The following is a 24569-nucleotide window of genomic DNA, read 5'->3' as shown; positions in this document are numbered from 1 at the left end:
GTAATGTGTATACAGTGGGGTGGGTGGGGATACTCAGCCTATATGATCAGTATACAGGGCAGGTAATGTGTATATAGTGGGGTGGGTGGGGATACTCTGTGTATATGATCAGTATACAGGGCAGGTAATGTGTATACAGTGGGGTGGGTGGGAATACTGGGTGTATATGATCAGTATACAGGGCAGGTAATGTGTATACAGTGGGGTGGGCGATGATACTCGGTGTATATGATCAGTATACAGGTAATGTGTATACAGTGGGATGGACGGGGATACTCGGCGTATATGATCAGTATACAGGGCAGGTAATGTGTATACAGTGAGGTGGGGATACTCGGTGTATATGATCAGTATACAGGGCAGGTAATGTGTATACAGTGGGGTGGGGATACTCAGCCTATATGATCAGTATACAGAGCTGACAATGTGTATACAGTGGGGTGGGCGGGGATACTCGGTGTATATGATCAGTATACCGTGCAGGTAATGTGTATACAGTGGGGTGGGTGGGGATACTCAGCCTATGTGATGAGTATACCGTGCAGGTAATGTGTATACAGTGGGGTGGGTGGGAATACTGGGTGCATATGATCAGTATACAGAGCTGGCAATGTGTATACAGTGGGGTGGGCGGGGATACTCGGTGTATATGATCAGTATACCGTGCAGGTAATGTGTATACAGTGGGGTGGGTGGGGATACTCAGCCTATGTGATGAGTATACCGTGCAGGTAATGTGTATACAGTGGGGTGGGTGGGAATACTGGGTGCATATGATCAGTATACAGGGCAGGTAATGTGTATACAGTGGGGTGGGTGGGGATACTGGGTGTATATGATCAGTATACAGGGCAGGCAATGTGTATACAGTGGGGTGGGCGGGGATACTGTATACAGGGCACGTAATGTGTATACAATGGGGTGCGCGGGGATACTCGGTGTATATGATCAGTATACAGGGCAGGTAATGTGTATACAGTGGGGTGGGTGGGGATACTCGGTGTATATGATCAGTATACAGGGCAGGTAATGTGTATACAGTGGGGTGGGCGGGGATACTGTATACAGGGCAGGTAATGTGTATACAGTGGGGTGGGTGGGGATACTCGGTGTATATGATCAGTATACATGGCAGGTAATGTGTATACAGTGGGGTGGGGGGGATACTGGGTGTATATGATCAGTATACAGGGCAGGTAATGTGTATACAGTGGGGTGGGGGGATACTGGGTGTATATGATCAGTATACAGGTCAGGTAATGTGTATACAGTGGGGTGGGCGGGGATACTGGGTGTATATGGTCAGTATACAGTGGGGTGGGCGGGGATACTGGGTGTATATGGTCAGTATACAGTGGGGTGGGCGGGGATACTGGGTGTATATGATCAGTATACAGTGGGGTGGGCGGGGATACTGGGTGTATATGGTCAGTATACAGTGGGCTGGGCGGGGATACTCGGTGTATATGATCAGTATACAGGGCAGGTAATGTGTATACAGTGGGCTGGGCGGGAATACTCGGTGTATATGATTAGTACACAGGGCAGGTAATGTGTATACAGTGGGGTGGATGGGGATACTCGGTGTATATGATCAGTATACAGGGCAGGTAATGTGTATACAGTGGGGCGGGGATACTCGGTGTATATGATCAGTATACAGGGCAGGTAATGTGTATACAGTGGGCTGGGCGGGGATACTGGGTGTATATGGTCAGTATACAGTGGGGTGGGCGGGGATACTGGGTGTATATGATCAGTATACAGTGGGGTGGGCGGGGATACTGGGTGTATGTGGTCAGTATACAGTGGGCTGGGCGGGGATACTCGGTGTATATGATCAGTATACAGGGCAGGTAATGTGTATACAGTGGGCTGGGCGGGGATACTCGGTGTATATGATCAGTACACAGGCAGGTAATGTGTATACAGTGGGGTGGATGGGGATACTCGGTGTATATGATCAGTATACAGGGCAGGTAATGTGTATACAGTGGGGCGGGGATACTCGGTGTATATGATCAGTATACAGGGCAGGTAATGTGTATACAGTGGGGGGGGGGATACTCTGTGTTTATGATCAGTATACAGGGCAGGTAATGTGTATACAGTGGGGTGGGGGGGGGATACTCGGTGTATATGATCAGTATACAGGTCAGGTGATGTGTATACAGTGGGGTGGGCGGGGATACTGGGTGTATATGGTCAGTATACAGTGGGGTGGGCGGGGATACTGGGTGTATATGATCAGTATACAGGGCAGGCAATGTGTATACAGTGGGGTGGGCGGGGATACTGGGTGTATATCGTCAGTATACCAGTGACGTGCGGTGGGGTGAGGCAGGTGAGGCAGAGCCTTTCCTGTCATACTAACGTTTGTTCCAGTGTTTTGTCTGTATAAAGTATATGAAAAATACAAAGAATATGTTTGCAATATCTACTTTGCATTATTCTAATAATTTTTATAGCCAAAACTCTGGAGTAAACCTGTGTATAATGCCCAGATGTACACTTTGGCTCATATATTGCATGTAAACCTGGCTCTGGGGCTAGCCAGTGCCTTCTGAGCTATTTAGCTCACCGCACGTCCCTGCAGTATACAGTGGGGTGGGCAGGGATACTGGGTGTATATGGTCAGTATACAGTGGGGTGGGCAGGGATACTGGGTGTATATGATCAGTATACAGGGCAGGTAATGTGTATACAGTGAGGTGGGTGGGGATACTCGGTGTATATGATCAGTATACAGGGCAGGCAATGTGTATACAGTGGGGTGGGTGGGGATACTCGGTGTATATGATCAGTATACAGGGCAGGCAATGTGTATACAGTGGGGTGGGTGGGGATACTCGGTGTATATGATCAGTATACAGGGCAGGTAATGTGTATACAGTGGGGTGGGTGGGAATACTGGGTGTATATGATCAGTATACAGGGCAGGTAATGTGTATACAGTGGGGTGGGTGGGAATACTGGGTGCATATGATCAGTATACAGGGCATGTAATGTGTATACAGTGGGGTGGGTGGGGATACTCGGTGTATATGATCAGTATACAGGGCAGGCAATGTGTATACAGTGGGGTGGGTGGGGATACTCGGTGTATATGATCAGTATACAGGGCAGGTAATGTGTATACAGTGGGGTGGGTGGGAATACTGGGTGTATATGATCAGTATACAGGGCAGGTAATGTGTATACAGTGGGGTGGGTGGGAATACTGGGTGCATATGATCAGTATACAGGGCATGTAATGTGTATACAGTGGGGTGGGCGGGAATACTGGGTGTATATGATCAGTATACAGGGCAGGTAATGTGTATACAGTGGGGTGGGTGGGAATACTGGGTGTATATGATCAGTATACAGGGCATGTAATGTGTATACAGTGGGGTGGGTGGGAATACTGGGTGCATATGATCAGTATACAGGGCAGGTAATGTGTATACAGTGGGGTGGGTGGGAATACTGGGTGTATATGATCAGTATACAGGGCAGGTAATGTGTATACAGTGGGGTGGGAATACTGGGTGTATATGATCAGTATACAGGGCAGGTCATGTGTATACAGTGGGGTGGGTGGGGATACTGGGTGTATATGATCAGTATACAGGGCAGGCAATGTGTATACAGTGGGGTGGGCGGGGATACTGTATACAGGGCAGGTAATGTGTATACAATGGGGTGCGCGGGGATACTCGGTGTATATGATCAGTATACAGGGCAGGTAATGTGTATACAGTGGGGTGGGCGGGGATACTCGGTGTATATGATCAGTATACAGGGCAGGTAATGTGTATACAGTGGGGTGGGCGGGGATACTGTATACATGGCAGGTAATGTGTATACAGTGGGGTGGGGGGGATACTGGGTGTATATGATCAGTATACAGGGCAGGTAATGTGTATACAGTGGGGTGGGGGGATACTGGGTGTATATGATCAGTATACAGGTCAGGTAATGTGTATACAGTGGGGTGGGGGGGATACTGGGTGTATATGATCAGTATACAGGGCAGGTAATGTGTATACAGTGGGGTGGGCGGGGATACTGGGTGTATATTATCAGTATACAGTGGGGTGGGCGGGGATACTGGGTGTATATGGTCAGTATACAGTGGGGTGGGCGGGGATACTGGGTGTATATGATCAGTATACAGTGGGGTGGGCGGGGATACTGGGTGTATATGGTCAGTATACAGTGGGCTGGGCGGGGATACTCGGTGTATATGATCAGTATACAGGGCAGGTAATGTGTATACAGTGGGGTGGGCAGGGATACTGGGTGTATATGATCAGTATACAGGGCAGGTAATGTGTATACAGTGAGGTGGGTGGGGATACTCGGTGTATATGATCAGTATACAGGGCAGGCAATGTGTATACAGTGGGGTGGGTGGGGATACTCGGTGTATATGATCAGTATACAGGGCAGGCAATGTGTATACAGTGGGGTGGGTGGGGATACTCGGTGTATATGATCAGTATACAGGGCAGGTAATGTGTATACAGTGGGGTGGGTGGGAATACTGGGTGTATATGATCAGTATACAGGGCAGGTAATGTGTATACAGTGGGGTGGGTGGGAATACTGGGTGCATATGATCAGTATACAGGGCATGTAATGTGTATACAGTGGGGTGGGTGGGGATACTCGGTGTATATGATCAGTATACAGGGCAGGCAATGTGTATACAGTGGGGTGGGTGGGGATACTCGGTGTATATGATCAGTATACAGGGCAGGTAATGTGTATACAGTGGGGTGGGTGGGAATACTGGGTGTATATGATCAGTATACAGGGCAGGTAATGTGTATACAGTGGGGTGGGTGGGAATACTGGGTGCATATGATCAGTATACAGGGCATGTAATGTGTATACAGTGGGGTGGGCGGGAATACTGGGTGTATATGATCAGTATACAGGGCAGGTAATGTGTATACAGTGGGGTGGGTGGGAATACTGGGTGTATATGATCAGTATACAGGGCATGTAATGTGTATACAGTGGGGTGGGTGGGAATACTGGGTGCATATGATCAGTATACAGGGCAGGTAATGTGTATACAGTGGGGTGGGTGGGAATACTGGGTGTATATGATCAGTATACAGGGCAGGTAATGTGTATACAGTGGGGTGGGAATACTGGGTGTATATGATCAGTATACAGGGCAGGTCATGTGTATACAGTGGGGTGGGTGGGGATACTGGGTGTATATGATCAGTATACAGGGCAGGCAATGTGTATACAGTGGGGTGGGCGGGGATACTGTATACAGGGCAGGTAATGTGTATACAATGGGGTGCGCGGGGATACTCGGTGTATATGATCAGTATACAGGGCAGGTAATGTGTATACAGTGGGGTGGGCGGGGATACTCGGTGTATATGATCAGTATACAGGGCAGGTAATGTGTATACAGTGGGGTGGGCGGGGATACTGTATACATGGCAGGTAATGTGTATACAGTGGGGTGGGGGGGATACTGGGTGTATATGATCAGTATACAGGGCAGGTAATGTGTATACAGTGGGGTGGGGGGATACTGGGTGTATATGATCAGTATACAGGTCAGGTAATGTGTATACAGTGGGGTGGGGGGGATACTGGGTGTATATGATCAGTATACAGGGCAGGTAATGTGTATACAGTGGGGTGGGCGGGGATACTGGGTGTATATTATCAGTATACAGTGGGGTGGGCGGGGATACTGGGTGTATATGGTCAGTATACAGTGGGGTGGGCGGGGATACTGGGTGTATATGATCAGTATACAGTGGGGTGGGCGGGGATACTGGGTGTATATGGTCAGTATACAGTGGGGTGGGCGGGGATACTGGGTGTATATGGTCAGTATACAGTGGGCTGGGCGGGGATACTCGGTGTATATGATCAGTATACAGGGCAGGTAATGTGTATACAGTGGGCTGGGCGGGGATACTCGGTGTTGTCAAAGTCAGAAAAATATCACGATGCACACTGCCATATTTGCACCTCATACATGTCCGCTCTGCGCATGCGTACACTCTCCCGTGCGTGCGCATACCCGCTGTTACGTGCACCCGCAGGCGCACGGGATGTGCATTTACGGTAGAGTTTATGTGTGCGTAGCGTGCGACTCAATCGTTACATATTTTCACTATATAATGTATTTTGTAGATTATGGTCCCCTTGATAGATTCTGAAAGTTTAGTTAATGTAGCATGTTCATGGACAGAGAGATCCCTCTTTGTTTGATACGAAGGGTCAGACAGGGGTCATATAGTGGTGTTTAGTATCCATCGGAAGAGTATTTAATTAGCAATATTCCGGTGTTGGTTTGAAGCGAATTAATCGCTCGTGCGAATAGTTATGGACATAAGAAGTTTATGTACATTTACTATTATTTGCACTTACTTATCCATGCGGCGGGAAACCTAGTTTCCCACCCACCTGAGCAGTTGGAAATTGTCACAGCCCACCTGTATGAATCAACCTATGACCTTTTGTTATAATGCGAAGACGAATTCCTGTGTCCAATGAACAATGAGATTGTAGGGACCATTGAACTGTATTGTGTGTGGGGCATAAATAGACAAGCCGATCATATCCAGCTCACTCTCTTCAACGGTTCTCATTGCTGATAATCGGGAGCTGGATATCGAGGCGCATGCGATCGTTCCCCTTGTGCGTAAGTTTTTCTCCGCAATCATATTGTTTTTCTTGTTATTGTGAGCCATATCTCTCTCTCTCTCTCTCTCTCTCCTCCTTTCTCTCGTATTCCCTTAAACGAAATAGTATTGTATTGTATTTCCTGTGTAGTTACCTGGTTAGTTAGTCTATGTTATATTGTAGTGTATGACTTGTACTGTATTATTCTTTTTGCAAGTATAACATATTCATAAGGCGTTAGACCCTAAGCCCGGTAGTTGTGTATTTATTATAGTGTTAAGTATTCTCAGAGCGTCGGTGACGCTCGAACAGCTTTTAAGTTAATGAGGTTACACTGTGTTGCATCTACACCCTATCTCTACACTAAGGTTTTACTGCATATTACATTGTTTATGGTTTAGATATAAAGGTTTAACATTGTGAGCGTCTGCGCCGCTGGTGATCTCCTCGTGGTCCCGAGCGTCCGCTACGCTATAGCGAACCATTACGTTAGTCAGCAGCCAATAGCGTGCCTGCCTGTGATCTCTTGGCCGTGAGCGAACGTGACGCTTGAGCGTCTCGACCACGGCTAAGCGATTGTTACGCAACGTGCGTACCCTTACGGTACTCCATACGTCAATAGCGTACAGTGTTCTTAGGCCTCTTAAAGGGTTTTAAATAAGATAAATATTTAGCTTTATCAATTGGCGGCTCGTCCTGTCCTTCACATATCTCTGCTAGGTAATTTCAGCAGACATTATCCATCAGCAAAGGGCGGGAGATCATATTCCTCGTAGTGCTGTCTGGATAAGCGTCTGCTTCGCTTAGTAAAGGGTGCTGAGGGAATCCGGAACCGGAGGTAAGAACAACACGCTAGTGTCTTTTAAAACTGTTTATTTCTATCTTGCGTACGCACACACGCATATCTGCATTTCTTTTTCGTGTATTTTCATATATCACTCTCCTGTTTGCCATTTTATAATTGATAAACGTGCTAAGAGAGATTTGTCGCTATTTCATAGTTAAAGTGTAAAAGTAATGCATTAAGGGATAGAGTGTAAAGCGCACACGCAACTCTACCTAAAGGTACAAGGAGAGATTGGTGTGGTGCTCGGTAGATGATCGAGGATCATCTACATTGATAAACGTGTTAGTTGTGTTACGGTGGACATTGGCTTTGTGTACACGTGTTTCTAACAAAGGGCTGAGACTCGCGTACGCAAAGGCCGACGCACGCAGCGTAAATTACGCAACGGAGCGTCTGGGTACGCCCACGTAACTCAAGTCACACGATAGTGTTGATTTTCAACAGGCGATAAATAGCGCAACAGGCGATAAATAGCGCAAAACGCGATAAATAGCGCAAATCTATTTTAATATCCGAAATTTAAATTAACAGATCCTTCTCCAAATTTACAACACATCTGGTCTAAAGAAAAATTTCTGCGCAGAAATAGAAATAGAAACAAAAGTGTACATGTGATGAGTGAGTGTTTTGTATATATAAGTTTATACAATTTTCAAGGTTGAACCACAAGAAGTCGAGTTCTCGCAGAGGTACATGCATGTAAGTGTCGTACATGGTGGCTAGGGAGGCATCCCTTGTTAAATATAAAATTTGAGCAGTAGAGTATAGCAGACCAGGAGGTCATACTGTAGCACAGACCAGGAGGTCCAGAACAGACCAGGAGGTCCAGAACAGACCAGGAGGTCCAGGTACAGCAGACAAAGAAGTCCGCTATAGATAGAGATAAGTAGCACAACCCAGGGGGTTGGTGCAGAACCCATATAGGCCAATAAAGCTCTGGCTGAAGGAATTCGCAGCCGAAATTTTCGATTCCACTGGTCGCTCTGCACATAAGATTAGTTGCTTATGTGCTGAACGATTGTACCGCACGTAATTGTGTGCATTAGTTAGTCTGACCAGTACCATTTGTGTACGAACCCGGTCATAAACACTATTTGTACATTCTGACGTGATTTGTGTAATTTTTTATTTTCTGAAGGGAAGTTCGCTGGTCACTCAGGAATTATCCAACAACCAACAGTTACTGGAAAGGGTTAATGCTCTGCGGATCACACTCACATGTTCCAGTAAACGAAGGTTCATAGGGGCCCTGGGTCGAGTACGCCAGCGCTAAGGCAGTGTGTAGGTCGTATTGGTCGGCGTGGGCGAGTGAGTGGGGTACTCGGTAAACCGCCACCGTCAGTCTATCGTGAACATTTTGGTTTTTGTAAGGGTTCGCTGAAGACCCTGATTTAAGGTCAGAGGTGGTGAAAGCAACACCTGCAAGTTATGGGGGCCAATTGTTCAGGAAGGGGGCGATCAACCTCGGTTCGGGTTGATTCAGTGAACCGACCAGTCGGGTCGGCAAGGTACGTAATGTGTGAAAAATATGGTTCACACACAGAGGTTTTATGTGATGAATGGGAAAGAATGGCAATGCATGACGGGGAGAAATTCCCAAGAGTAGGTAGCTTCAGCCCAGAAGTGTTAATGAATTTAAGGAGGAGGATATGTCTCATTAAATCAACAAAGAGACGAATCCAACATTATGATTATTTGCAGTTATGGCAACAGGAGGGTGAAATACAGAGAGGATTGGCTCTGGCGGCGGGATCTAATCCTATCAAGAAACTGATAGCCACGGCACCGCCGCCACCATACATTGCAGGAGAGAAATTGGTTGCGGAGAATGACGCACTAAGGTGTGACAAACAAACACTTAGCAACTGTGTAAATGTTAAAGATAATGTTAACCAATTAACCAATGCAAGTATTAACCCGTGCAAGTTGTACCCTGTTTTGAACTTTCCCCAGGAGTGTGATCAAGAGGACGAATCGGCAACAATATCAGCGCTCTCTCTAGCAGCCACCATAGCAGAGACAACAGTAGGCACAGCTCCACCCCCGAGATTAGTAACAAAGGCCCCTAGTGGAGGGATAGGTGAGGTCGTATCAACGGGTAAGTACGGCACCATACACTATGCTGAAACTGTTTCACCACAGGCTGTAGAATCTGAATTAATCCTGTTAAGGTAATAGTAGTGCCAAATGGGAAAACGGACACTTCAGGAGTCACTCCTGTTAGGAACATTGCCATGTACAGCCCGTTTTCCCGAATGGAATTAAGGACCATAGTGTCTGAATTCCCTGACCCCAGAAAAGACTTAGTTGCTAGCCAAAAATACATCAGAGACCTAGGGAACACTTTAGAGCCCAATAACAAAGACTGGCAGATATTGCTGAGGGCATGTTTACCCTCCAATGTCGACGCAGCTCAATTTTTAGCTGACTGTGGACTGGATCAGGATGTACCTCTTACAGATGTGTACAACAAAGATAATGTAAAAAGGATAAGTTTACAGTTAAAGGAGTATTTCCCAGCTGTAGTTAAATGGAACAGGATATTCTCCATTAAACAAAAGGAGTCAAAACTGCTGCAGAATATTTTCACAGGGCATTACTAGAAATGGCAAAATACACAGGCATAGAGGACATTAAAACAAACATAAACCATCGAGAAGTAGCAGTATCTGTACTAATGGATGGTTTAAAAGAGGCATTAAAGACCAGGGTACAGACCACGCAACCATGTTGGCGAGGTCTGTCGGTGGCTACTTTGAGAGAGGCTGCTATTGATCACGACCGGAATATCACCAGACACAGGGAACTACAAGGTGATAAATTAATGGCCGTAAGTATACAGGCCCTGACCACAAGGCAGCCTTTGTATAATTCACCAAACCCTGTGGGTAAGTCAAATGTGGTTACTTGTTATTCTTGTCTTAAACAGGGACACATAGCACGAGACTGTAGAGTGAAAAATTCACAGAGATCATACCAACCCCCTAGACAACGACACGAGACACGACATTGGGAGCAGGGTCCGCAGAAACGGAGTTATGAGCCACATGCAGGGGAAACAAAAAGATACCCCCCGAACAGAGACTGGCAAGCCACTGGTAGTTCCCAATTAACTCCGTCACAAGTAGTTGCTGCCAGCGGGATTCAGGGAGGTCACCATACCCAATAGGGGTGTGGCCATACCTGTAATCTGCAGCCAGTAAAATTGATTGCAAGTCTTGGAAGTGAACCCGAAATTGCAATTGATGTAGCTGGTAAAACATTAAACTTTCTTGTAGATACGGGGGCGGCCAAATCAGTGATAAATTCGACAGTGGGCATGAGAACCACTGGTAAGACAATTCCAGCCATGGGAGTAACAGGAGTAGTCCAGCACTACCCTGTTAGCAAACCAGCCGAGATTACAATAGGGCCTTTACATACCAAGCATTCCTTTTTGCTGGCTGCATCGGCACCGACTAATCTCCTGGGAAGAGACTTATTGTGTAAAATGGGGTGCGTCATTTATTGTACCCCTGAAGGTGTATTCCTGGACATACCTGAGAATCACGCTCAGGAAGTGCGAGACATGTTAGACTCCCCATCAAAATTAATGTCACATACCATTATGACAAATAGGACTCCATCCCAAGTAGAAGAAATGACATCCCAGATACCAGAGTCACTTTGGACTAAAGATGGACAGGACACTGGATTAATGGCAAACGTAGCTCCGGTAGTTGTACAAGTAAAAGATGGTAGGATAGCTCCAAAAATCCCACAGTAGCCTCTGAAGCCAGAGGTGGAGTTAGGAGTTTATCCCGTAATAGAGCGCTTGCTACAACAGGGCATTCTGGTAAGAACATCCAGCACTGCCAATAGTCCCATCTTCCCTGTGAAAAAGAGTGGGGGGAGGGGTTACCGGCTAGTGCAGGATCTAAGGGGGATTAACAAAATAGTTGAGAGTCAGTTCCCCGTAGTGCCAAATCCAGCTGTCATCCTTATGCAAATCCCTCCCACTGCGAAATTTTTCACTGTTATTGACCTCTGCTCCGCTTTCTTTTCGGTACCTCTGCACCCTGACAGCCAATATTTGTTTGCATTTACATACAGAGGAGTCCAATACACATGGACTCGATTACCACAAGGTTTCATAGACAGTCCAAGTATATTTTCTCAGGCTTTGCATGATTGTCTACAGTCTTTCCAACCAGGGAGTGGATCAGTATTGATACAGTACGTGGATGATTTACTACTGTGTTCAGATTCATTGGAAGCCTGTCTGAAGGATACGAAACAGCTCCTGTTTCATCTTTCAGACACAGGACACAAGGTTTCCAAAGACAAGTTGCAATTATGCCAAACTAGAGTAAAATATTTGGGACACTGTCTAACACAAGGACTGAGACACCTGACCGCTGATAGAATTCAAGCAATTAGAGACATGACTCTGCCACAAACCCAGCAACAGATCAAAACGTTTTTAGGAATGTGTGGGTATTGCCGTAACTGGATCCCAGGATTTTCCATTCTGGCATTACCTTTGCAGGAGATGGTCTCCTCAAACAAGCCTGATTGGATTTCGCATACAGACGAGTCCGAAATGGCATTTGAGAGACTTAAACAGTGCCTAACGCAGGCGCCAGCATTAGGTATGCCAGACTATGGGAAACCCTTTTGAGCTGTACGGAACAGAAAGTGCTGGTTGCGCGGCAGGCGTCCTAACCCAAAAGCACGGTGATGCCAGCAGGCCAGTAGCATACTACAGCGCTCAACTAGATACGGTAGCGCGATCCCTCCCCACATGCTTGCGAAGCGTTGCTGCGATAGCATTGCTAGTAACGAAAAGCGAAGATGTAGTGCTAGGTCACAACCTCACAATTCATACACCACATGCAGTGTCAGCCTTGCTAAATTCTGCCCAAACCAGGCACGTCTCATCAGCGCGGTTTACAAGATGGGAATTGGCACTAATGGCCCCCGTAAACATCACCATAAGGAGATGCAGTGCATTAAATCCTGCAACATATCTCCCAGGTGTGCCTGGACAGGCACAAAGGGTGGAGGATGAGAGTGGTGGGGAAGGAGGATTTAATACAAAGGAGGACACACATGATTGTATGGAATATTTAACCCAAAATTTTACCGCAAGGCCTGACATCAGTGACAACCCACTGGAAGATGTAGATCTAACCTTCTACACGGATGGTAGTTGTCACAGACAATCAGACTCGGGAGACTTGTGTACTGGATACGCAGTCGTAGATGACCAAGGCACCATAGAAGCTGAACCGCTAGGCCCACCTCACTCAGCCCAGGTTGCTGAACTGGTCGCCCTAACCAGAGCATGTGAATTGGCTAAGGGCAAATCAGCCAATATCTACACCGATTCTAGATACGCATTCGGGGTAGTCCATGATTTCGGAGCCCTATGGCGCCTCAGAAATTTCATGACGGCAGCTGGTACACCGGTAGCGCATGCAGCTCACATTAAAAGGCTTCTAACAGCGATACAGGAACCCGACAGAGTGGCTGTTATCAAGTGTAAAGCACACACATATAGCCAGGACCCAGTATCACTTGGTAACAGCCGAGCAGACGAAGCAGCTAAGTTAGTAGCTGGTACCCCCAGACAGACAGACACCACACAATTGATGGTATTTAATACCATCAACACACAGAAGTTGTGTGAAATGCAAAATTTGTGTTCCACACAGGAAAAGGCAGTCTGGAAGGCAAAGGGATATGGCCAGGAGTCCTCAGGACTCTGGACGGATGGACAAGGTAAACCAGTGGCCCCCAGAGCATATCTTCCATGTTTAGCTGAGGCAGCTCACGGGCTGACTCATCTGGGCAAGGAGGGAATGTGCAAGTTGGTAAGAGCATATTGGTGCGCCCCAGGATTTTCATCTCATGCAGGTAAGAGAGCAATGTCATGCCTTACCTGTTTGAGAAAGAACATCGGAAAGGCAATACCAACAGAACCATCTCATATCCCACCTGCAGGCGTCCCTTTCCAGGTAATACAGATTGACTTCATTCAATTACCCCCTTGTCGAAATTTGAAATATGTACTTGTTTGTATAGATGTATTCTCAAATTGGGTCGAAGCATTTCCTGCGGCCACAAATACCGCTATGTTTACTGCTAAGAAAATTGTGCAGGAATTTGTATGTAGATATGGTATCCCTAGAATAATCGAAAGTGATAGGGGTACCCATTTTACAGGTGATGTCTTTCAAGGAATGTGTAAGTTGATGGGAATTGATAGCAAGCTGCACACTCCATACCGTCCACAGGCGAGTGCGAAGGTGGAAAGAGTGAACAGCACTATTAAAAATAAACTGAGCAAAGTTATGGCAGAGACAGGATTGACATGGCCAGAAGCTTTACCCATTGTACTGTACAGCATCAGAACCACTCCCAGGTCCCCTCTTAATCTGTCTCCCTTTGAAATTTTGTTTAGTCGACAACCGCATGTTATGATTGACCCTCAGGATGATTTGAAGTGTAACAATGAAGTGACTGTAAAGTACCTGGTTAACATGAGTAAACAGCTAAGGAATCAAAATGATAATTTGAAGTTGGTGATTCCTGATTTACCAGATAGTAATTGTCATGACATAGAACCTGGGGATTATGTAATGATACGGAATTTTCTACGCTCAGGTTGCCTTATTGACAGATGGGAAGGACCATACCAAGTCTTATTGACTAGCACTACAGCATTGAAGGTTGCCGAGAGAGAGACTTGGGTTCATTCGTCCCATTGTAAGAAGGTTGCTGATCCAGAGAGGTCCCGTGATAAGGAACAGACGGTAGAGGAAGTTGTATCACTGGAGTGTCTGTTCCAGGAGGACTGAGGCGGCACCTGAGCATTAAAAATCACAAGATCAAAAGCAGTTGTCGATTCCCTGTTCCCTTTTATTGTTTTTCTCCACTTCCCATCCCCTCTCCCTCAATTATTTTTTCCCCCTTCTCATTCCTCTCCGTTTCCTCCTATAAGATGGACTTGCCCCAAGAGACTGTGATCCGGATTTTCCTGTTGACCATGATGTTGACCAGAGCAGTCTGTTCCGGCGAGAGTACCATGGAGGTCGAGAGAGGTTCTGGAATGGGTTCTGATGACAAAGATGGAGGCGTAGTTTTCCAAGAACAACTTAATCAACAAGTAAAGGCGAGTATCAGAAAACGATCCGATAGCATTGACAATAGAAGGAATTGTGAAGGATTGTTAGCTGAAGAAAACTGTATCTGTAGGCTCTGTGACAATGTGGTTGAGGATGGGTGCATTAAGAAGTGCCAATCCAGTTTTAATATCCACATGGACCGGCATCCATTGAGTGACTATCACTCCTTAGTGGGTAGTGTGTTGAATCAAACAGATTGTTGGGTATGCTCTCAAGTACCTCAAGGTCATAGCAAATCAGGGCTAGTACCATTTCCTTTAACGGTAGGGGAGGTACTTGAGCTAAAGGGTGGGAGACCGGTGGACAGGAGGTTTAATATCTCCAGTCCTCCTAGTTTGAAGCTCCACCAATATCATGTGGATAGATCCCTAATATGTTTTAACATTACCAATCCCCGAAAGCCGGGAAGTTGGGAAGTGTCATGGAGCAACCAAACCATGACCTTTTCATATAGAGCAGATAGAATGCCTACAGATACAGAGCTTATACGCCACATAGCCAGTAGAGAAAAATCTTTCCGATATAGGTATACCCTAGGAAGTAGGATTACGAGAGTTGGAGAGGTATCACCAGGATACTGTGCACATATCGTCCAAACTGATACGTGTACTAGACAGATGGGAGAATTAGGGGTAGGAGATTTCACATGGAGGATGTGTAATATGGTTATGTCCTACTCCGTCCCATATGTTCTCCCCGATGATGCATATTTCATATGCGGGAGGAAGGCGTATAAGTGGCTTGCCCCAAACTCTGAAGGATTGTGTTATATTGGAAAAGTACTGCCTGAGGTAACGACTGTATCACATGCCAAAATGAAAGATATACACCGTGTTGCCCAAGCTCCTTATACTCCTACTCATTACGAGCACGTAGTTAAACGGCACCTGATAGAAAGAACAGAGCATCCGGCCTCTGACATGATCCATGAATCCACCGGGATTCAGTTTCTAATCGCGTTAGATTTCACTCGCACCGCCAGAGGAGTGTTGAATTATAAATACATATCTGCGCTCGCAAATTTGTTAGACAATATCACAGAAATGTATGATGACACGTTCAGGTATACTGGAAGAGAACTTCAAGCTTATAAAACAGAACTGGTCCAGCATAGAATGGTTCTTAATTATCTCACAGCAGTGACAGGTGGATATTGTGTCACACTGGCAACGCAGTACGGCGTGAAATGCTGCACATATATAACGAATAGTACCGAGGACCCGGTCGAGGTCATAGACCAAAAGATGGACGATATTCTCCAACTGAAGTGGGAATTTCGCAGGAGACACAATCTCACTCTTGCTGCTGTAGGTAATGAGCTGACTGGTTGGGTGTCATGGTTGAACCCGCGAAATTGGTTCTCTGGTTTAGGAGAATGGGCTCAAGGAGTCATAATGGATGTTGGGAAGTTTCTCCTATGTATCTTAGGTGTTGTCATATCCATTGGCTTGATATTTAGATGCGGTCAGGCTTTAATGAAGTGCAAACGTCGTACCAGGGTAATGAGTCTAAGGAGTGAGGAAATTGTAATTCCAATGGATTTGATTTATGACCCAACGGTAGAAACAATGATGTGATGAAAAAGCGATTATACGGTCCGTTTCTTTCACCTGTTTTTCAGTTTTCTCCAAGGTAAAAAGATCCACCAGGACGAGGAATTTGATGATCCTGTATACAGACAACGGATGGATTAAAGAAGAAGTTTTGACAACCTTATACACAGATATTTGATGAACTATGCCATAGACCCCCAGTTTCCCTAGAAATTTTAAATTTACGCTAGCCCAACACTTTTGTAAGTCTATGGACATTGACAAAGCTTTTGACCACACTTTTTGGCAAAAGCCCAAAGAAGACTGCATTCAACAGACACCGAACAAGACTTCAACCGACAAATGTTCATTTACCTGACATAGAATACCACTGCATTTACCATAAGTGTTCTTTATCTTCATCTCTACAACCTTCAGGTAATGACACACATAGTCGATAGGGAATACAGGCACAGATATCAGCAATCACATATTCTCCCATTCATGTATCACCAACTAAAATGTGCTCCCCCATTTTGTTGCAACCAAAATCCGAAAAGAGCTCGGTAAAGTTTGACAGCCCATCCACAGACCCGTACCGCGGGATAAGAAGGAATTCAAATGTATACTTCGCAATACCTCGAAGCTTGATGTACAACACGTACGGCACGATGATACATGACCCCCCAAACATGGATTCATACACACATGCTTCTACTATCTCACTAGGTCATACCCTCTTCACACCTTCTCCTCTCCCCCCCCCTTACCCAACCATGGAAATGTATTAACCCCTGACATATATTTTTCTCGTTTTGAAATGTTTTAGAAGGTGGCAGTTATTGTTGACTGCCAAAGGGTGGACTGTCAAAGTCAGAAAAATATCACGATGCACACTGCCATATTTGCACCTCATACATGTCCGCTCTGCGCATGCGTACACTCTCCCGTGCGTGCGCATACCAGCTGTTACGTGCACCCGCAGGCGCACGGGATGTGCATTTACGGTAGAGTTTATGTGTGCGTAGCGTGCGACTCAATCGTTACATATTTTCACTATATAATGTATTTTGTAGATCATGGTCCCTTTGATAGATTCTGAAAGTTTAGTTAATATAGCATGTTCATGGACAGAGAGATCCCTCTTTGTTTGATACGAAGGGTCAGACAGGGGTCATATAGTGGTGTTTAGTATCCATCGGAAGAGTATTTAATTAGCAATATTCCGGTGTTGGTTTGAAGCGAATTAATCGCTCGTGCGATTAGTTATGGACATAAGAAGTTTATGTCCATTTACTATTATTTGCACTTACTTATCCATGCGGCGGGAAACCTAGTTTCCCACCCACCTGAGCAGTTGGAAATTGTCACAGCCCACCTGTATGAATCAACCTATGACCTTTTGTTATAATGCGAAGACGAATTCCTGTGTCCAATGAACAATGAGATTGTAGGGACCATTGAACTGTATTGTGTGTGGGGCAAAAATAGACAAGCCGATCATATCCAGCTAACTCTCTTCAACGGTTCTCATTGCTGATAATCGGGAGCTGGATATCGAGGCGCATGCGATCGTTCCCCTTGTGCGTAAGTTTTTCTCCGCAATCATATTGTTTTTCTTGTTATTGTGAGCCATATCTCTCTCTCTCTCTCTCTCTCTCCTCCTCCTCTTTCTCTCGTAATTCCCTTAAACGAAATAGTATTGTATTGTATTTCCTGTGTAGTTACCTGGTTAGTTAGTCTATGTTATATTGTAGTGTATGACTTGTACTGTATTATTCTTTTTGCAAGTATAACATATTCATAAGGCGTTAGACCCTAAGCCCGGTAGTTGTGTATTTATTATAGTGTTAAGTATTCTCAGAGCGTCGGTGACGCTCGAACAGCTTTTAAGTTAATGAGGTTACACTGTGTTGCATCTACACCCTATCTCTACACTAAGGTTTTACTGCATATTACATTGTTTATGGTTTAGATATAAAGGTTTAACATTGTGAGCGTCTGCGCCGCTGGTGATCTCCTCGTGGTCCCGAGCGTCCGCTACGCTATAGCGAACCATTACGTTAGTCAGCAGCCAATAGCGTGCCTGCCTGTGATCTCTTGGCCGTGAGCGAACGTGACGCTTGAGCGTCTCGACCACGGCTAAGCGATTGTTACGCAACGTGCGTACCCTTACGGTACTCCATACGTCAATAGCGTACAGTGTTCTTAGGCCCCTTAAAGGGTTTTAAATAAGATAAATATTTAGCTTTATCAGTGTATATGATCAGTATACAGGGCAGGTAATGTGTATACAGTGGGGTGGGTGGGGATACTCGGTGTATATGATCAGTATACAGGGCAGGTAATGTGTATACAGTGGGGCGGGGATACTCGGTGTATATGATCAGTATACAGGGCAGGTAATGTGTATACAGTGGGGTGGGGGATACTCTGTGTTTATGATCAGTATACAGGGCAGGTAATGTGTATACAGTGGGGTGGGGGGATACTGGGTGTATATGATCAGTATACAGGGCAGGTAATGTGTATACAGTGGGGTGGGGGGGGGATACTCTGTGTTTATGATCGGTATACAGGGCAGGTAATGTGTATACAGTGGGGTGGGGGGGGGATACTCGGTGTATATGATCAGTATACAGGGCAGGTAATGTGTATACAGTGGGGTGGGCGGGGATACTGGGTGTATATGGTCAGTATACAGTGGGGTGGGCGGGGATACTGGGTGTATATGATCAGTATACAGGGCAGGCAATGTGTATACAGTGGGGTGGGCGGGGATACTGGGTGTATATGGTCAGTATACCAGTGACGTGCGGTGGGGTGAGGCAGGTGAGGCAGAGCCTTTCCTGTCATACTAACGTTTGTTCCAGTGTTTTGTCTGTATAAAGTATATGAAAAATACAAAGAATATGTTTGCAATATCTACTTTGCATTATTCTAATAATTTTTATAGCCAAAACTCTGGAGTAAACCTGTGTATAATGCCCAGATGTACACTTTGGCTCATATATTGCATGTAAACCTGGCTCTGGGGCTAGCCAGTGCCTTCTGAGCTATTTAGCTCACCGCACGTCCCTGCAGTATACAGTGGGGTGGGCAGGGATACTGGGTGTATATGGTCAGTATACAGTGGGCTGGGCGGGGATACTCGGTGTATATGATCAGTATACAGGGCAGGCAATGTGTATACAGTGGGGTGGGTGGGGATACTCGGTGTATATGATCAGTATACAGGGCAGGTAATGTGTATACAGTGGGGTGGGTGGGGATACTGGGTGCATATGATCAGTATACAGGGCATGTAATGTGTATACAGTGGGGTGGGTGGGAATACTGGGTGTATATGATCAGTATACAGGGCAGGTAATGTGTATACAGTGGGGTGGGTGGGAATAATGGGTGCATATGATCAGTATACAGGGCAGGTAATGTGTATACAGTGGGGTGGGTGGGAATACTGGGTGCATATGATCAGTATACAGGGCATGTAATGTGTATACAGTGGGGTGGGTGGGAATACTGGGTGTATATGATCAGTATACAGGGCATGTAATGTGTATACAGTGGGGTGGGCGGGAATACTGGGTGTATATGATCAGTATACAGGGCAGGTAATGTGTATACAGTGGGGTGGGTGGGAATACTGGGTGTATATGATCAGTATACAGGGCAGGTAATGTGTATACAGTGGGGTGGGAATACTGGGTGTATATGATCAGTATACAGGGCAGGTCATGTGTATACAGTGGGGTGGGTGGGGATACTGGGTGTATATGATCATTATACAGGGCAGGCAATGTGTATACAGTGGGGTGGGCGGGGATACTGTATACAGGGCAGGTAATGTGTATACAATGGGGTGCGCGGGGATACTCGGTGTATATGATCAGTATACAGGGCAGGTAATGTGTATACAGTGGGGTGGGCGGGGATACTGTATACAGGGCAGGTAATGTGTATACAGTGGGGTGGGTGGGGATACTCGGTGTATATGATCAGTATACATGGCAGGTAATGTGTATACAGTGGGGTGGGGGGGATACTGGGTGTATATGATCAGTATACAGGGCAGGTAATGTGTATACAGTGGGGTGGGGGGATACTGGGTGTATATGATCAGTATACAGGTCAGGTAATGTGTATACAGTGGGGTGGGGGGGATACTGGGTGTATATGATCAGTATACAGGGCAGGTAATGTGTATACAGTGGGGTGGGCGGGGATACTGGGTGTATATGATCAGTATACAGTGGGGTGGGCGGGGATACTGGGTGTATATGATCAGTATACAGTGGGGTGGGCGGGGATACTGGGTGTATATGGTCAGTATACAGTGGGCTGGGCGGGGATACTCGGTGTATATGATCAGTATACAGGGCAGGTAATGTGTATACAGTGGGCTGGGCGGGGATTCTCGGTGTATATGATCAGTATACAGGGCAGGTAATGTGTATACAGTGGGGTGGATGGGGATACTCGGTGTATATGATCAGTATACATGGCAGGTAATGTGTATACAGTGGGGCGGGGATACTCGGTGTATATGATCAGTATACAGGGCAGGTAATGTGTATACAGTGGGGTGGGGGATACTCTGTGTTTATGATCAGTATACAGGGCAGGTAATGTGTATACAGTGGGGTGGGAGGATACTGGGTGTATATGATCAGTATACAGGGCAGGTAATGTGTATACAGTGGGGTGGAGGGGGGATACTCTGTGTTTATGATCGGTATACAGGGCAGGTAATGTGTATACAGTGGGGTGGGGGGGGATACTCGGTGTATATGATCAGTATACAGGGCAGGTAATGTGTATACAGTGGGGTGGGCGGGGATACTGGGTGTATATGGTCAGTATACAGTGGGGTGGGCGGGGATACTGGGTGTATATGATCAGTATACAGGGCAGGTAATGTGTATACAGTGGGGTGGGTGGGGGGGTACTGGGTGTATATGATCAGTATACAGGGCAGGTAATGTGTATACAGTGGGGTGGGCGGGGATACTGGGTGTATATGGTCAGTATACAGTGGGGTGGGCGGGGATACTGGGTGTATATGATCAGTATACAGGGCAGGCAATGTGTATACAGTGGGGTGGGCGGGGATACTGGGTGTATATCGTCAGTATACCAGTGACGTGCGGTGGGGTGAGGCAGGTGAGGCAGAGCCTTTCCTGTCATACTAACGTTTGTTCCAGTGTTTTGTCTGTATAAAGTATATGAAAAATACAAAGAATATGTTTGCAATATCTACTTTGCATTATTCTAATAATTTTTATAGCCAAAACTCTGGAGTAAACCTGTGTATAATGCCCAGATGTACACTTTGGCTCATATATTGCATGTAAACCTGGCTCTGGGGCTAGCCAGTGCCTTCTGAGCTATTTAGCTCACCGCACGTCCCTGCAGTATACAGTGGGGTGGGCGGGGATACTGGGTGTATATGGTCAGTATACAGTGGGCTGGGCGGGGATACTCGGTGTATATGATCAGTATACAGGGCAGGCAATGTGTATACAGTGGGGTGGGTGGGGATACTCAGTGTATATGATCAGTATACAGTGGGGTGGGCGGGGATACTGGGTGTATATGGTCAGTATACAGTGGGGTGGGCGGGGATACTGGGTGTATATGGTCAGTATACAGTGGGGTGGGCGGGGATACTCGGTGTATATGATCAGTATACAGGGCAGGCAATGTGTATACAGTGGGGTGGGTGGAAATACTCGTGTATACAGGGCAGGTAATGTGTATACAGTCGGGTGGGTGGGAATACTCGGTGTATATGATCAGTATACAGTGCTGGTAATGTGTATACAGTGGGGTGGGCGGGGATACTGGGTGTATATGATCAGTATACAGTGGGGTGGGCGAGGATACTCGGTGTATATGATCAGTATACAGGGCAGGCAATGTGTATACAGTGGGGTGGGTGGGAATACTCGGTGTATACAGGGCAGGTAATGTGTATACAGTGTGGTGGGTGGGAATACTCGGTGTATATGATCAGTATACAGTGGGGTGGGCGAGGATACTGGGTGTATATGATCAGTATACAGTGGGGTGGGCGAGGATACTGGGTGTATATGGTCAGTATACAGTGGGGTGGGCGGGGATACTCGGTGTATATGATCAGTATACAGGGCAGGCAATGTGTATACAGTGGGGTGGGTGGGGATACTCGGTGTATATGATCAGTATACAGTGGGGTGGGCGGGGATACTGGGTGTATATGGTCAGTATACAGTGGGGTGGGCGGGGATACTGGGTGTATATGGTCAGTATACAGTGGGGTGGGCGGGGATACTCGGTGTATATGATCAGTATACAGGGCAGGCAATGTGTATACAGTGGGGTGGGTGGGAATACTCGTGTATACAGGGCAGGTAATGTGTATACAGTCGGGTGGGTGGGAATACTCGGTGTATATGATCAGTATACAGTGCTGGTAATGTGTATACAGTGGGGTGGGCGGGGATACTGGGTGTATATGATCAGTATACAGTGGGGTGGGCGAGGATACTGGGTGTATATGATCAGTATACAGTGGGGTGGGCGAGGATACTGGGTGTATATGGTCAGTATACAGTGGGGTGGGCGGGGATACTGGGTGTATAGGGTCAGTATACAGTGGGGTGGGCGGGGATACTGGGTGTATATGGTCAGTATACAGTGGGGTGGGCGGGGATACTGGGTGTATATGGTCAGTATACAGTGGGGTGGGCGGGGATACTCGGTGTATATGATCAGTATACAGGGCAGGCAATGTGTATACAGTGGGGTGGGTGGGGATACTCGGTGTATATGATCAGTATACAGTGGGGTGGGCGGGGATACTGGGTGTATATGGTCAGTATACAGTGGGGTGGGCGGGGATACTGGGTGTATATGGTCAGTATACAGTGGGGTGGGCGGGGATACTCGGTGTATATGATCAGTATACAGGGCAGGCAATGTGTATACAGTGGGGTGGGTGGGAATACTCGTGTATACAGGGCAGGTAATGTGTATACAGTCGGGTGGGTGGGAATACTCGGTGTATATGATCAGTATACAGTGCTGGTAATGTGTATACAGTGGGGTGGGCGGGGATACTGGGTGTATATGATCAGTATACAGTGGGGTGGGCGAGGATACTGGGTGTATATGATCAGTATACAGTGGGGTGGGCGAGGATACTGGGTGTATATGGTCAGTATACAGTGGGGTGGGCGGGGATACTGGGTGTATAGGGTCAGTATACAGTGGGGTGGGCGGGGATACTGGGTGTATATGGTCAGTATACAGTGGGGTGGGCGGGGATAACTGGGGCTCCAGGCCAGCATGTGACGTCACAGGCAGCTCATCAGCTACGGAGGCGTTTCCCCGATCTCGGCTTCCCATTGGCTGGCTGCTGTATATCGCTGCTGCTGCTACTACTGGGCTATTCCCCCGCACTGTTACATTGTATCTCGCTGCTGCCGGTGATACATAGCACGTAGCCTGCTGCTCACCCTGCCTGTCACCGGCACACTATGCGGGGAGGAGCAGCTGTCACCCTCAGTCTCCGGGTGTCACCCGCCTCCCCCACCAGCCAATAGGACGCGGCGTTACATGCGGCGCCTCCCACTCCCCCGTGCTGGGCGCTAGGTGAGTGTAGTCCGGGACAGACACATCCTGATAGCGGCGGCATGCTGCAGCTCCGGAGCGCCCTGAGCCGGTCCTGTGCAGGGTGAGTCCCTCTCCCGGTGCCAGCCTGATCCCAGTGCTGTGCCCACACTGTTATCTGCCACCCCCAGTGCTGTGCCCATACTGATAGCTGCCTCTCCCAGTCCTGTGCCCATACTGATAGCTGCCTCTCCCAGTCCTGTGCCCATACTGCCAGCCCAGGGGGAGTCTCCCCATACTACTGCCCCACCAGCTACCTCTCCCAGTGCTCCTCTGCCATCCCCAGTGCTGTGCCCACACTGATAGCTGCCTCTCCCAGTCCTGTGCCCATACTGCCAGCCTAGGGGGAGTCTCCCCATACTACTGCCCCACCAGCTACCTCTCCCAGTGCTCCTCTGCCATCCCCAGTGCTGTGCCCACACTGATAGCTGCCTCTCCCAGTCCTGTGCCCATACTGCCAGCCTAGGGGGAGTCTCCCCATACTACTGCCCCACCAGCTACCTCTCCCAGTGCTCCTCTGCCATCACCAGTGCTGTGCCCACACTGATAGCTGCCTCTCCCAGTCCTGTGCCCATACTGACAGCCTAGGGGGAGTCTCCCCATACTGCCCACCAGCTGCCTCTCCCAGTGCTGTGCTCATACTGCCAGCCCAGGGGGAGTCTCCCCATACTACTGCCCCACCAGCTACCTCTCCCAGTGCTCCTCTGCCATCCCCAG

General features: G+C 47.2%; 1 protein-coding gene across 1 annotated transcript in view; it reads left to right on the top strand.

Moving 5' to 3' along the window:
* The first annotated feature begins 23708 nt into the window (after positions 1-23708).
* The window catches only part of ALDH4A1 (aldehyde dehydrogenase 4 family member A1), a 55745-nt gene continuing 54884 nt past the window's right edge, over positions 23709-24569 (top strand). Inside the window, exon 1 of the mRNA XM_063942125.1 lies at positions 23709-23916. Within this exon, the coding sequence (XP_063798195.1) occupies positions 23876-23916 (41 nt within the window). The 5' untranslated portion in view covers positions 23709-23875. The remainder of the gene's footprint in view (positions 23917-24569) is intronic.

Source organism: Pseudophryne corroboree, chromosome 10, assembly GCF_028390025.1.
Source record: "Pseudophryne corroboree isolate aPseCor3 chromosome 10, aPseCor3.hap2, whole genome shotgun sequence".
Lineage (NCBI taxonomy): Eukaryota > Metazoa > Chordata > Amphibia > Anura > Myobatrachidae > Pseudophryne > Pseudophryne corroboree.
The sequence above is the reverse complement of the archived record's forward strand: the minus strand, read 5'-3'. Positions and strand labels throughout refer to the sequence as shown.